Consider the following 15,787-nt stretch of genomic DNA (forward strand, 5'->3'; position numbering starts at 1 on the left):
TGAATACCTCATGTACAGATGTGTGTGTATATGCCAGTGACATATATATGGAATCTAGAGTCAAAGATATTTTTATTTAGATTTTGATAATTACTGAACATCACCCACAAGAAAGGCTTTACCAAGGTACTCATAATCTATGAGACTGCCAACAATGGATTTATAGGAATATAAATATTAACTTCAGTTGGCTTCACTTATTCATTTGACTCTAAAAGCTCATTTCTATACTTATCCTAATCTGCTATGGAGTTTCCTAAGCCTATGGCTCTGCCATATTTATCTCTCTACCTATGGAGTTATCTATCTCCCCAAATAACTAACAAAATTATATTGAAATGAAGACTATTAACAGCAGAAACCTATTTAAAAAACAGAAAAAGTAACGTGTTTTCCTTTAAAAACACTCATAACTCCTTAGGTTATCTATTGCATTAAGTACCTGTACATGATGTTGGTTCTAGTATAAGAAGAGAATCTTATTTATGACAAAGGTATCATAGATACTTATAAATTATAAATTCATTTGCACAAATAGCCGTTACCTGTGTAACTTTTATATGATCATGGGGTGTAGGTTCACATAATCCAGTTAAATCAGGATTGTAACTTCTCCCATCAGGATAAAGGTAGCTGGATTATAAATAGAAACTTTATTACTATAAACAAAGAAGTTTTAATTGCAATTAAATCATTTAATCAGATTCTTCTGTATTCAATTATACATTTGAATATTTCATTTTTTATGTAACATATCAAGAACCTAATTCTATCATTATTTCTGTAATATTATGTTATTTGTAAAAATCTAGAAGTCATTTTCATATAAGAAATACATAATGAATATGAACTTGGCCACTAATCAACCACTTTCAAATAAATACCCTTACTATATGTCTGGTTAGGTAAATTAAACATTTATTTTACTGGTCCCGCATGTTCTATTCCAATACACTTTGAATATATGTATTTTTCCAATTATTACATCTTTCATCTGAAGTACAGGTAATGTTAAATGTGTCATTTTACACCATGCTTAACATCACAAGGAGAGAAAACTGGAATTAAAGTCCATGGTGTCCCCCAGAAGTTATTCAAATCCCTGCACAGTGTTACCGTTTCTCTAGTTTCCCATCTTCTTTCCATTTCACCTTTGACTCACCCAACACGTACACACGTGTGCACATACACACATTTAAAGACATTAAAAAGTGTTACGATTCCATGTTTCACTTACTTAAAATCAAGTTACAGAATGACTTATAAAGTTCTATTATTAGAGAGAATTGAAATAGGAAATAAAAGTTACAGTAATAATGCCATCTTGCCATGTTACTAAGAAATTCACTAAAATGAAGTTTATTGTATTGGTAAATACCTATTTTAGGTTTTGTTTTGTTTTTTTAATGGCAGTATTACTGCTGGATTTTGTCTATTCATTAAGTATTAGCTAATTTTGTGCAGTATCTTTCTGTCCTAGATGGCTTAAAAGAAAAATTAAGACTATACTATTACAATGGTGAATATTTTAGAGAATAAACTATACTAAAACTATTCTGTGAAGTAACAAAAAATATTTATCCTTAAATGAAGAGTCTATAAATATGTTAGTGTTATAATATACCCAGAGAAAAATGAACTTAGAGGATAGACAATTCTCAAATGATAACGAACAAATCAGTGAGATGAATTTCTTAAGACTTAGGAAAAGGAGTTGACTACATCTGAATATGATACAAATTTAGAGTGTCATTATGGAGATGGGGTAAAATTCTACAAATATTAAATGAGGGGTGATAAGCAAAAGTTGTTAAGTAAACTTTTTTGTATAATCTAAAGTGGCCAATTTTAAAAATGATTACAATAACATTTTGATCATCACACTTCAAAAATATGTAGAAATTGTAGGGAAAAATGAGAAATGAAAGATTGCAAATATGACAATAAGGTTGTTAGAGAACAGGTTTAAAAGGTTCTTTTTATTTAATGTATAAAGGTCAATTCAATGATTACTGTCCTCATTTAAACAGGATGCCACAGATGAGACCCTTGTAAAGGCAGTGAAAAAAGAAAAAATCTTGGCTGGTTATCAAAATACATTTATCATCTGTGTAATATAATATTGGATTAACTATTAGAAAGAACAGCTGACCTTGATGACAGCTGGACTAGAGAGATGATATCCCTCCTGTGTTTTTACTGATCTTAAAACAAAATATGATCTAATTAATGTAATATCTATTTTAATCTCATCTAAAAATCTGATCTATTTTAAAATCAGATTAAAATTTCAATCTGGTCTATTTTTAATGTAATCTATCCCCAAAGTAAGAAGTCAGCTGCCCTGCAAATGTGTGTGCATGTTTGTTTGTGTAAATATTAAAAGTTAATTTATGTAGGGGTTCAGAGGCTAGACTACTGATTACAAATCATAGTTTGTTATTTTTGATTGACTTTTGAAAAATACTAGATGGAAGGCATTGTCACAATATAAGTAAGCTATATCAAATGACAGATATGCCAACTCATAACCTTTACCATAAATTAAAACTTTAAATCACATTTTCTTAAAAACAAAAATCCTGCAGTCATAGTGAATCAAAGGCACACATATGAACCTCTGCTGCACCAGAGGTAATGTATAGATAACTGAGAACAGCACATTTATAATATAGAGAAAAAGAGGGAAGAACACACTGAGTGCCATAGTTCATCATATAATTCTTACATAACTATTTCTAAAAGCTCACAACTTTAAAAAATGCATTCTTTTTCTTCACATAATCCCATCACTTATTTTTTTCTTTCTTTCTATTTTTTGCAATTACTTTTGAAAAGGTAAAATGTAAATCATTAGCTCTTTGCTGACTGGTGGATCTTCTGCTAGGTTTCTATCACAGTCAAAGCTGCAGCAAGTTGAACCACAGACGTCTCTAAGTTACTCAGCAAGGCAAAGGGCGACCAAGTCAGTGAGATGAAGTGACACCAAAAATACCACAAAAGGAGGAAATGGCATAAGAATAAACCAATGACTGATGTGTTTACTTTTAAGGGACTTATCAGGTTGCCTAAACTTTGTGGATGGGCACAGAAGGGTTTATAGCTATTCGTATGGAAAATAATACAATAATTAATAATAGTAATACAAGAACAAACTGTTTCGCATACTCACAGCTGTAAACTTGTTTTTGCCCACCCCTGTGTGTATATGTACAGTTTTACATCTATTTTAAAACAACTTTAAGTTGCGACTTCCTTTCCTATAAAAGATATAAACTTGTTGTCATTTCAGGTTGGAATTTATTTGGTGTAATATATAAATTCAAATAATTAGGTTTCCTTAAAATAACTATTTTAAGAGATAAACAACAGAAACTAAGGAGCGTCCACTTCTTACTCTCGAAATAAAAACAGCCACATCAGAGCCTCCCTGTCTATTCTCTCCATCACAGCAGCCTGTATTTCTCACATCTGTGAATATGTCCTGACACCTGCCATGCATTTCTCATACTCACAATCCTTCCCTGCTGCCATCAATCAGTGCTTGAAATAAGGGCTTGTTGTGAGGTATGGTCTGTAAGATATTGCCATCCCCCGTCACATAGCCGATGGCCCACTGTCCCAGTCTAGTGCAACTTAACCGGAAAATGTAGCTGTGAGTGAAACATGAAAAAATTATGTTGAATCACATTCAAAATGTACATAAGTACTACACAATTTGTTAAGTTTTTTAAGCAAAAAATAAACAGAATCATTTAGAATTCCTGATATAAATTTCTTCTATTTTAACACTGTTGTACTTCTCCATTTATTCATCTGTAACAGAAGCAATGATCATTTCATTTTAAATACCACCAGAGTTATATGAAGAAATAACTTATGTTATAAACTATCAAGTGATTTATTGCTATTACCATTAGGGGGTACTCTGTATACAAGTGCTGGTGGTAAGAAACAATCAGGACATAATTGATTTTGAAAAGTAAAAATAAATAAGTAAAAACTTAACTTGTCCATATCAGACAGAAATTGAGCCAGTTTCTACTGTGGAATTCAATATATTATTTTACAATTTAAAAAGTATGCAGTTTTGGTTGTTAATAACCTGTATTATTGTTTTAAAATAATAATTTTTCTTTCGAGTATTTAAAAGAGTTCAAAAGAGCTGACCTGTGAATACTAAGAACCTCATTTTGTGTACAGAACTTTGGAAAGTTCTCAGAAAAATTTAAAAACAGTCTCCTAAATAGCCTGAAAACAGAATACCAACCTATTATTTATTGGGATCCTTAATCAGATAAAAAAAATTTCACACAGACTGATGGCTGCCAGTTGGATCCTAAATTAAGTACCACCCGAGGAACCCAAATGTCCTTGGAAAAGGTCTAGCTATTTTCTTCACCATGAAACCAGAGTTGGAACACTTTCCAAGACAAAGGACTAGTTAAACAGACATATTCTGTAAAGCAAATATTTATCAGAATTACTTGATTTATTCATTAAAGAGTTTTCCTAAACACATTTTCAATACTCCATCACATTTTACATATTATAATGTACCATAGACTAAGCCTTCATCTTTAATTACCTAAAACTTAGTAGAATAAATTGTTACAGGGCAAGTTGGGAAGAAAAAGAAGACATCTTTTCAAAGAGCACTGTCTTTTTATTAAGAGAACTATTCCAATAGTGATGAGACCTGGCTTTTGCTTCCAACATTGTCATTAACTATCTCCAGATCTTTAAATAAGAGAACATAAAAGGGACTCAGTTCCTTTATTATATTTATAGAATCAAACAAGATAATTTCCCAAATAATTTCTCTGTTAAATTGGTAAGATGGCATGATTCCAACTGCATCACATCTTTCAAAGGATACTCCAGGAACAAAAAGATACTTTGATGCCAATCTAGACAGTAAAAACTATGGGAAATCCTAGTTTGGGAGATCCCTGGATGAAACCAAATGACTGAATTAAGCCACTGTCAACATGCAAAATATCTGATCTACTCTCATGGTCACAATGAGAGCCAATTCTCCTTCAGAAGGCTTCAACACGAGCTAAACTGTTTTCTATACCCATTACCTTCTTTTGATATACCATACAAATTATTAAATAGAAAAAAGGGAAATTTTCATTATAGCAAAGAAGAAAGGAATCAACAATATTGGCTTGTACTTGAAAAGAGTTTATTAAAAGACATGTAAGCACCATTTTTTAAGGTAGACTTAAAAAAAAAAAATCCAACCAAATTCCTTCCTAAAATGAAATGAGCCGTACGTGAAAATCAGTACAGTCATGGACATGGAAATGGTGTCTCCTCACTAACATGAGTGTGTGAGGACAGGTCTCCACTGTCATCGCTGCCATGCCCAGCACTTCACTTGCCGCAGCACAGGGGGCTAGTATTAGTATGTGCCTAATGCATTTCCAGATAAGATGTGGGAAAAATGCATTAACCAGGGATGCATTTTCTGACCCCAGATTTGCCATTAATAAGGTGTGATTTCTTGGGCAGAGTCAAAGGAATTGATCAAACCTCTGTGAATCTCACTTAGTTTATCATCTGGAAAATAAAACAAATTCTGTGGCTATAAAGGAGCATGGGGCATAATGAAAGTTTTCATGGACATTAAATTGGATTGAATTATAATAATGGATTATATATGTTTATGTATTTATATGTGCTCATATGTACTTTTGTGTTTATCATAGAGCCAAACTGAATGTCTTGAAAATTAACTTAAAAATGAACATGAAGCCAATATTCAAATATACACATACAGTTTTTAATTATACTTTATTGATTATGCTATTACAGTTGTCCTAATTTTCTCCCCTTTGCCGCCCTCCACCCAGCACCCCCCACTCCCTCGGGCAATCCCCACACCTTTGTTGATGTTCATGGGTCACACATATAAGTTCTCTGGCTTCTCCATTTCCTATACTGTACTTTACAGCCCCATGGCCATTCTGTACCTACATATTTATATGTCTTAATCCCTTCACCTCTTCACCCATTCCCCCCACCACACTCCCATTTGGCAACCATCAAAACAGTCTCCCTATCCATGATTCTGTCTCTGTTCTTCCTGTTAGCTTGTTTTTTTGGATTCAACTGTTGATAGACACAATTTTACACAGAAACATAGGTATGAAAACAGCAATATGCTAATATTCTACTCCAATCTGAAAATCAGAACTCTGAGACTTAATAAATCACTAAACTCATCAAATTATACAGTACTTTCTTTCACTTTATGAACACTAAGTTTCAGAACAAGCACGATGTATCATTGTAAAGGAGTCACTTTACAAGCGCCATTCCGGTGTATTCGTATGGGTGTCACTGATTTACTTAGGGAAGAATTATAAAGGGCTTTTCATCTTTATCACATCACATAACGTGACAGCCAAAAAGCCTCACCTGCCGGGCTTGGTGCTGTATTTCTGCAGCCGCGCTTTCACTTCGTCATAGGTGAGAAATGCCATGTAACCCGGATGTGTTACAGCTAAGAAGTTCCAATTCCGCAAAATAGAGCTCCAAGGCTAAAAATATGAAGAAAGCATATATATTATCCAGATAATATCAACTATCAAGTGCACACCAACCCATTATTTAATGCACTTATTGAAATTCTCCCGGATATTTTTAATGTGAATATGAGCTTATGTGGCTTAGGTCAACCTTTAATATCTAACAGTACGCATACAGAAACGTATTCTTTTTGAAAAAATATAATTACGCAGAAAACATTTCTTGGGAATAGAAAACAGACAACAAAGAGAACAACCACATAATCTCTTGCTTACAAATATTCCTAGTAGGGCACCTGAAATTAATTTAAAACTTAAACCACATCACTCTTCTGTTCAAAACGCTCTAACTTTAAGTAAAAGTGAAAGATCCTATAAATGACCTAGAAGGACCTTACAGGGTTGATCCCAGGTCCCTTTCTTCCCCACCTGCTGTGATCTCTCCCACTTTCGGCCTCTACTCCAGGCACGCTGCCTCTTTGCTGTTGGCTTACACAACTGTACTGTCACCCCAGAGCCTCTGCATTTGCTGATTCCTCTACCTGAATTCTTTTTCTCTAAATATCCATGATTCCTTTCTCCAAAGGTCACTTCCTCAATAAAGCCTTAACAGACCACCCTATTTAAAATTGTTACCTCTCATAAAAATACTGATCTCCCCATGAGTCTTTGTTTGCTACTGTAACTGTGGGCATTTCATTTTATAGAACAACCATAACACAAAATGTAAATGGTTTTACACATTAACCATAAGCTACACAAGAGTAGCCTTGCTCACCAGAGGGATCCCAGCACTGACGCACAGTGTCAGAAACATAGTGATCATACAAGGAATCCTTGTTGAATAGCTCCCTCTAATTAGTGACTTGTCTAAAAGTCCAATGTTCTTCCTATGGTAACATACCCTTGTACTCAACATTTGGTTTATCCTTGCACAATTATAAAATTAGAAAAGGTTTTCAGTTTAGGGAGTTATGTAAAAATATTTCCCAGAAATACACACACAAACACACACACAAAGTTTGTATCATTCTCTCTTTAATGTGATTAGCTGTTCCTCCAGTTAGTTATTGCCACAGCAAGAGAAGAAAGGCAATCAGGAACAGACAGCTTTGCTTGAGGGTGTAAATGAACCATCCCTGCCATATTTTGAATCCTGAAGCTACATTTTTTCCCAAGAAATTGGCAGTATACTGTATCTGATGTGCCAGATTATTAATTCAAATCTTCTACATGAAAGAAAAAGATAAGGTAGTTTATGTCGCCAAGTGAAAGTTGTAGAAATAGTCATCCTAGAAATGATACTGGTAGAGGGCTTCTGCTTTTGTTTGTTTTGACACTTATTCCTTATTATTGTTAAATGTTTCAAATTTATATGGCAGAATTTGTAAAATATATCCCTTGAGATGAAGATAACAAGGGCAGAGTGATTAAGTAATGAAGAGTTTTTTAACCTCTTCTGACAAAAAAAAAAATTTAAGGCATTTCCCCATCAAGCTGAAATTCCTAATTGGGCAAAAATGAGCTCTATTGAACACTATAATTAGAGCCTTTTCTGTGCACTTGAACAAAATATATTTAAAATATTTTTAAGGCATGACTAAAAATTGCATAAACAACACTGGAAGAGTAACAGCACATGTTTTTAAAAACATGGGGAAAAAACAAACAAAAAAAAAAAAACACCCTGCTACTATCAGCACCAAGTTTTGTTTTGTTTTGCTCTGCTTCCCTATCTACAAAGGACAAGGATGGAAAGAATATAAAATATTTAGGTCACTTCCATTAAAGTCCACACAAATTAATGGAAGAACCATTTTTAAAATATGGTGAATTTTATGGAAGCCAATGCGCAGATCAAAATACAAGTGAAAAAAAAAAAAAGTTTGAGTTCTGAGCCAACTACTGCAGTATTTAGTAACCAATTCTTAGTACATAATTCAGAGGGCCAGCTTCTAACTGCAAAAATATTTATGTAATACAAAAAGTCTGTGTAATGTTTTCCTTGTGAATGCAACCCAGTCAGAAACATGTGGTAGTTATGTGTTGTTATTTTTAAGTATTTCACCAACTAAGGGTTTAAAGAAGGCAAAACAAAGTGCTTTAGAAAATAAGAATTAAGCCTGGGCTGTTGTGGTTCAGTGGATTGAGCGTCAGCCTGTGAGCCAAGTGCCGCTGGTTCGATTCCTAGTCAGGGCACATTACTAGGTTGTACGTCAGGTCTCCAGTTGGGGGTGCAAGTGAGAGGCAACCACACAGTGATGTTTCTCTCCCTCTCTTTCTCCTTTACCCTCTCTCTAAAAATAAATAAATAAATAAACAAATTAATTAATTAAAAAAGAAAAAAATTATTTTTGCAATTCGTTTTTATAGATTAAAGGAAATCTTTTCACACACATTAAAACACAGTTATTTAGAAATTATAATGACTAATTATAAATTAAGGAAGTGAATTAAGGAGATTAGTCCCTCCACTCTCCCAAATTCTATTATTTTCAAAAATAGCCATTTACGAAGTTACAACTTATGCTGGAAGAGGGTCCTCAGCTTGTCTGCCCAGATACTTTTTCTTATTACTTGTGACAGTGAGTGACTTTCTTTCTCTTATTTTTCTCACTATTCCATTGATGCTATATCTTCCAAATCACTCATTCCTTATCCTGACGCCCCTCAAATTTATTGCCCCATTTCTCAACAACCCAGCCTTCTCTAGTTGTGGGGAAAATTGAGGGAAAAGGAGAATAGCAATTTCAAGGAGCGGGGAGAGAAAAGCAAAACCCTTCCAGGACATTAGTACCTGCCAATCCCAGGTCTCTGAACTACCTGGAGAGGAGAAGATTAAAGGAAGAGAGAAGGGGAAGAAATACAGAAAGTAGGCATTGCAAGTTCCTTCCAGTGACTCCCCAGCATTTGTTTAAGTTTTGGCAGAATAAGAGAATGAGGAAAGAGAGGAAGGAGAAAGGGTAACTAGTGTCTGGGTTTCTTCTTTCGTTCCCTAGGCCTTCTCAACTTCCTCTCCTGGCCTCTGTTGACTCCTCCTTCAAACCCTCATGCTAGTCCTCAATGTCAGGCCTTGATCTGAGAGAGTACCTTGCCCACTTTCATATCCCACTCTGCTAAATATCCCACATCTAACAATTACAGCTTGAAGAGTTCACTGCCAATTAACCACCAGTATCACAGCTGCAGAAGAATATATATTCATGCAGTTATGGTAGTCACAAGCCTACATTTAAATATAGAATACATAATTATGACAACACTATTTCTCAAATTTTTAAAGTTGTGAAAAAAAATCAGTAAAAGTTAATATATCCACTTTTCCATTCACAGAAGCAATTTTATCTTATTTTAAGGTACATGTATGATTACTCATTTGATTAATGAAACTAAAAGAATAATCTCAGACATATATAGGGGCTAATAAGAGTTCTGTAGCTACTTCTGTAATTGTGTGTTTTAAAAGAAACTAGGCATTCTTCGATTCATAAGGAAGAGTTTGTTATCTAAAAGTCTTCCCAGTAGCTCTGCTTAAAAAGATTATTTTCTTCTCCCATTCCAATGAGCATAAGTAAGATATTCATACCAGTGTATTAAAATAACTTGGGTTGTTTTAAAGTGAAACAGTTTATAAGAAAGTATGTGCACATATTAAATAGCAGTTGGGGTAAGTGTTTAACCAGTCTTAAGCTGCCCTCATGCTTTTTATAACTGAGGTATTCTAGCATTTAATATCCACACTAAAAAATCTTCCAGGCTTCTGCCCAAAAAATATACTGTTCCTAGAATGAAGAGTTAGGTGTATGAAAATAACCTTTGTTCTCTTCCTTCACAAGTGGAAGAAGCAAAGTTCCTACTGCTTAGAATGTCTTTGTAACATGTTAAATAAGGATTTGGAAAATTATCAAAACCTTTAAAGAAAGGAGAGATTCCATTATAAAATGATCAGTATCAGTTAATACAATCTTTTCTAAAATTTATCTTAATATTATATAAGCTGAGAACCTATACATACAAGAGAATAATCAAGAAACTGCTGTAAACTGAAAATAAGCAACAGAACACTTTCTATAATCATGTCTCTAATTTCTTATCCTATTTTCCTAGGCAAAATTATGACTTTAAAGTTGTAATAAAGTAAAATGTATTCTATGAGTACTGCTGACAAGAGTTAATTTGCCTTCTGTTAACAGGTTCTTTCATAAATTAAAAGTTAATCCCATGCAATCTTGTTTTCTCACATAAATCAGTCACCAGATCCTTGTGGTCCAGGGCAAAGCAGTCATAAATCACAGTAGCAAAATACTTAGAACACAGCAAACATGAAAACCGGTATTATACTCAACATTTGTTGAAAGCATGTTTCAATCAGAATAAATATTACCACAGACTAAATAGTAAAAAACTGCATCAGAATATAAGCAAGCCTGGTTTCTGATCAATTTACCTCACTTACTATATAATTCATCATAAAGATTTTAGGTGAGACACTTTCATTATATGACTACTTGAATCAAATTTCAAGTCTTTATGTTTAGGGTAAGTCCATTAAGACACAAAAGAGAATAAAATGTTGGCATCCAGCTTTCATCACATGACATCTGCTTCTCTGAATAGCTATGTAAAGACAATCATAAAGGACTGGCTTAAAAAATAAATAAATAAATAAACACCACAAGAAGGTTAATGTCAAAATTATATATATTAGGGAGAAAACAGAAAAAGAAGTCTTAATTTTTCAAAAGAGCGATTTGTTAAATGACCTATTGTATTGATGGAATATTATGTAGCTACTGAAAATTGGAAATTACACTGACGAAAAGTATTTTTGACTTGGAAAGATGTTTATAACATATGACTGAATGAGTTGTAAAACAGCACACACCAGAGTAATCTATGCAAGACAGGATACATTTGCTACCTATTTCCAAGTTTACTATTTACCTTCTCACCTAATGAATGTGGAGGCAAAGGAGAGATTCTGGGATACAACCCAAGCAAATGCCCAACTGTAAAAGTTGCATTATATTGTTATTGAGCCAAAAAAGACTAAGAAAGTAAAGTGAGAAACTAAATAAGGTATTTAAAACAAAGCTCTCTGAATGAATCATCTCAATGCTAATAAGCAACTGATAGTCCAAACAAACTCTAAACTTACAGCACTGGCCAAAAACTTGCATCAATGACTAGCTTTAAAATTATATACTACCAAAAATGAGACTATTTCCAATATGTCTGTGTGTTTGTCTGTGTCTGTGTGTGAAAGATAGATCACACACATGTGCACACAAATGCACATGTGCGCTGCATGCACACACAAGGGAGGGAAGAATTAAGTGAATGGAAACTTACCTGAAATAGCCTGGTAAAAATATCAAATTCAAAAACTGAAATATAATCATTACAAGTTAAATCAATGGTTGACTTAAGAGCCATTGCTTCCAGGCCAGAGCTAATCTGATGGACTTCATGAAGGCACTGTCTAAATACTTTCCATGGCACAATAGTTCTGCGAAAGAAAAAAACAAAAAGTGTGTAATTGAATCATGGGTCATTTAAGACATACCTTCCATTAAAACAGCACAATTCAATCATAACATTAATATAATTGCATTTGTACTAAAAGACAAATAGTTGAGAATATTGTTTGTAATTCAGAACACATGTAATAGATTTTGCTAACTGGATTATTTTTCATTTGCTTAGGAATATGACAATAATCTAAATCATTTTTTTTTCTCTCAAACAGCCCTTGCCTATCAAGATATTTCTAAAAATACATGTGAAAGAAAGTATCAGGTCCAAGTCCTATATGTCTGGCCTCTCTGTGTATACAAGATTACTCAACTTAGTATCAAGTGAAATTCTCCCCCTCTATTTTCTTAAAATAATTACAAGACAATGAGTTCATATAATAGAATCCTTTGTTCACTGTACCATTCATCTACCATCTTGAGATCGGTGGAAAGTCATAAGACATTTCAGACACCACCCCATGTTCTCCGTAGAGATGAAATGCACATATTATCTAGCCTTACATATAATGCCAAGGGAAATCTAATATTTTTAACCAACCACACAATGCATATCATATGGAATTTTATTTTTAAACACTTATTTATATTAAATATCAACTATCAAAATTTTTATTAGGTAATGCATTTCCAATGTTCAAAACTTTAGAATGCATAGCATGGTATCCAGGGAGAAGGCTCCGAACCTCTCCCCTACCTGACCAGTTTCCAACATTCACCCACATACTCCCCACCTTAAAAACAGGTAACATTTATTATTCGTTCCTTAGTTAATCTTCCTTCTTAGGAATGTTCCATGCCTACTCCTAAATAAGTGGAAGAAAAATTATTCATATTTTTAACATTTTAAAGCTGCAGTTTTCAGAGCAAGACAGCTATATGTATAACTCTTATACATTCCCTCTTATCAGATTGCATATAGTTAAATCTTGGGCTTTTCTTTACCAGTATCTCTTGAGGAAAAAAAAGACAGGAGGACAAACAAACTTGGTCCCATCTTATATCAATCTTCCTGTGAAGCATCACATAAATGTACAGCTTTCAAAGTCATTAAGTATCCACTGCTGTGGTTCAAACTTGAGCATGTATCAGGATCATGGATAGGATTGCTAATACAGAAACTGCTGATTCTCAAATCAGGATATTCTGATTAAGGATGACTGGTGGGGCCTGAGAATTTAAAGTTCTGACAAGTTTCCAAGAGATGCTGATGCTGCTGGTCTGGGGACAACATGTTGAGAGTCATTGATCTATTAACTGCTAAGGGCATATTTCTATGTAGAAATCTAACTGTAGAAACACAAAATGCCATCTCCGTCCTTGAAGAGCACACATTTTCAGGGTACAAATAAGATTGTAATGCTAAGGAATACTGTATAGAGGCAGAATATTTAAGGAAGTGCTGGAAGAATTCCAGAGGAGTGCTCTGTGGCAAGATGAATAAATGAATGGTGGGCTAGGCTTACAATGTTATGCTGTAGTTACAAGAGAGTCTGGATCTAATATTCCATTAAGAGAAAAAAAAAACAAAAAAACATGAGGCTGAATACATCAAAAGGCTTTTCTCTATGTATGAAAAAAACAGGAAACCACAAAGAACCAAAGAAAGACACCACATCAGACGCCATTTAGAAGAAATACACATCAGGCTCTTATTAAGGTTACCAAAATGTTGCTGTTTTAAAAGAACAAGGAAAACTTTTGATAGTATTAGAAGACTATTGATTGATAGTGAAGTGTAAATATGCATTTTGTCCAGCTTCATTACAGTTACCATGGAAGTAGTGATGACTAAGAAATACATTTTTCTTTTCCAAAATAAAGTTCCAAATATTCAATACACACAAAAGGGACATGAACCATGATATTCAAAGTAAAGAAGAAAAAAAGAAATAAAGAAAAGTAAAGAAAATTAAAGAAATAACAAATGAAGTACTGATTTAAGAATGGGATATGTTTAATCTTTTGTATGGAAATATTTTAAAAATGTGTCTTGTGCATAAAGTATATAAATATGTGAACTGATCAAATATACATCTTTAATATCTATTATCATAAAAAACTATCCTCATTCCCATATACTGTATAAGGTACATACAGATCATAATTATTTTGAATATCCAATCATTTCCCAGAGAAAGTTATTTTTTTTAATGTGAAAATTTCTAAAATTTCAGTCTAACATAGCACTGAGGAACAGCAATTTACAAAGGGTTATATTTCCATAGTACTTGTATAAATAACACTTTCTCATAGCTCACTTGTGATGAAACTAACATGCAAACAAGCATTCGCTGGAACCTTAATTAAGAGTAGTAAAAGGAATTAAGAAGGGCAATATTTGGTTAACTTACTATACAGGAAAGTCTGTACAACAGATGCCCTTCCCTTTGATCAGCTGAGCTAAATACCACCGTGGGGAGAAGGTGAGGGGGGTGGTGGGGAAGGAGGCTCATGAGTGAAAAACCAAAATAGAGTACAATGACAGCTTTAAAAAAAAATGTTTTAAAACTGTTTCACTAAGAATCTAGACTTACCAAGTTGCTATCATATTCATTCCTGAGGAGCACTGAAGTGGGGAGGGGGAAAGGGTGACTTTCACATCTTAAATTAAAGTATAGCAACGAGACAGTGTTGGTTTCTACTACCTCACTCCCTAGAGGTAAAGAAAGTGAGAGAAAATATGAGTGGCAAATTGTCTTACAAATACATAGAAACATCAGTGTGCTGGGTGAGGCCTGGGAAAAGGAATGAGGAAGAGAAATAAAAGGAACAGAGAACATAAAAAGGCCACCTAAACTTCAAGATATCACCAATCCAGAAATATTTTAATCTGTACTTTTGCTAATTATAACTGGAAAGACTTCTAAAAAAAAGATGGCGTGCCATGTACTAAGGGTATCACAGAAAAAGATGCATGTGCCTTGGGTATCCCAAGGGATGGAGATACATGAGATGAGAAATTGTATTTTATTCATCTTTGCCCAAGAGAAATGAGACATGCGACCAAAATTTGTGTATTCAAATTAAACTGTGTCTAGGGAAGTCAAGAGAGTGTTTCACACCAGTGTTTCACAGAGAAAGAGCCTAGAAATTTGTGCTAACATTTGCCTGCTACACAGAAACCTCTGATGACTTAAAAAAAGGGGTAATAGGTTCATAAAATGTCAGGAGAGACATGAACTTGATAAATATAATGCCATATTATAATTCTGTTATTAGATAATGGGTTCTGGTCTATCACAAAAACAAAAGTAAATTATATTTTAAGGTCTTGAAAATAAAGTGTCATTTCAGAGAAAACAGGGTCAAGCCAATACACAGAAACAAAACTGCAAAGGTCAGGAGGTCAGCAACTGAAAAATCACTCAACTTTCCAGGCTTACCTCCTCCTCCGTCAAAGTGGAGGAGGGTATTAGGTCTTCTAATGTGAAAATCCCACAGGTTTAAGACAAAAGTATAAACAATGGAAGACAAAAATGTTAGAAGATTGACACCCCAAAAAACAGAAAACATTTTCATGAAAACCACAACTTCAAAAAGGGCTATAGGTTTTATTTTTAACTTGCATGAAAAAATATATATCTATACTTAAGGTGTGAATCTCAATGCAGGCCAGGGTATTTGGAAACAGTAACTTTAGTATACTTCTGGCGTGAAGAATGAGAATTTATACAGCATTTCTAGACAGCAATCAGCAGCAAACTTGACCCA

General features: G+C 33.8%; 1 protein-coding gene across 3 annotated transcripts in view; it reads right to left on the reverse strand.

Annotated features, from left to right (window-relative positions):
* CBLB (Cbl proto-oncogene B) overlaps positions 1–15,787 on the reverse strand; it is a 212,094-nt gene that overhangs the window by 88,699 nt on the left and 107,608 nt on the right. For all 3 annotated transcript variants that reach the window (XM_090276312.1, XM_090276305.1, XM_090276295.1), the window contains exons 5-8: positions 11,892–12,048; positions 6,430–6,551; positions 3,516–3,653; positions 546–633 (exon numbers count right to left, since the gene is read on the reverse strand). In XM_090276312.1, coding sequence (XP_090132438.1) covers positions 546–633; positions 3,516–3,653; positions 6,430–6,551; positions 11,892–12,048 — 505 coding nt within the window. The remainder of the gene's footprint in view (positions 1–545; positions 634–3,515; positions 3,654–6,429; positions 6,552–11,891; positions 12,049–15,787) is intronic.

Source organism: Furipterus horrens, unplaced genomic scaffold (assembly GCF_987537825.1).
Source record: "Furipterus horrens unplaced genomic scaffold, mFurHor1.1.pri manual_scaffold_1, whole genome shotgun sequence".
Taxonomy (NCBI): Eukaryota; Metazoa; Chordata; class Mammalia; order Chiroptera; family Furipteridae; genus Furipterus; species Furipterus horrens.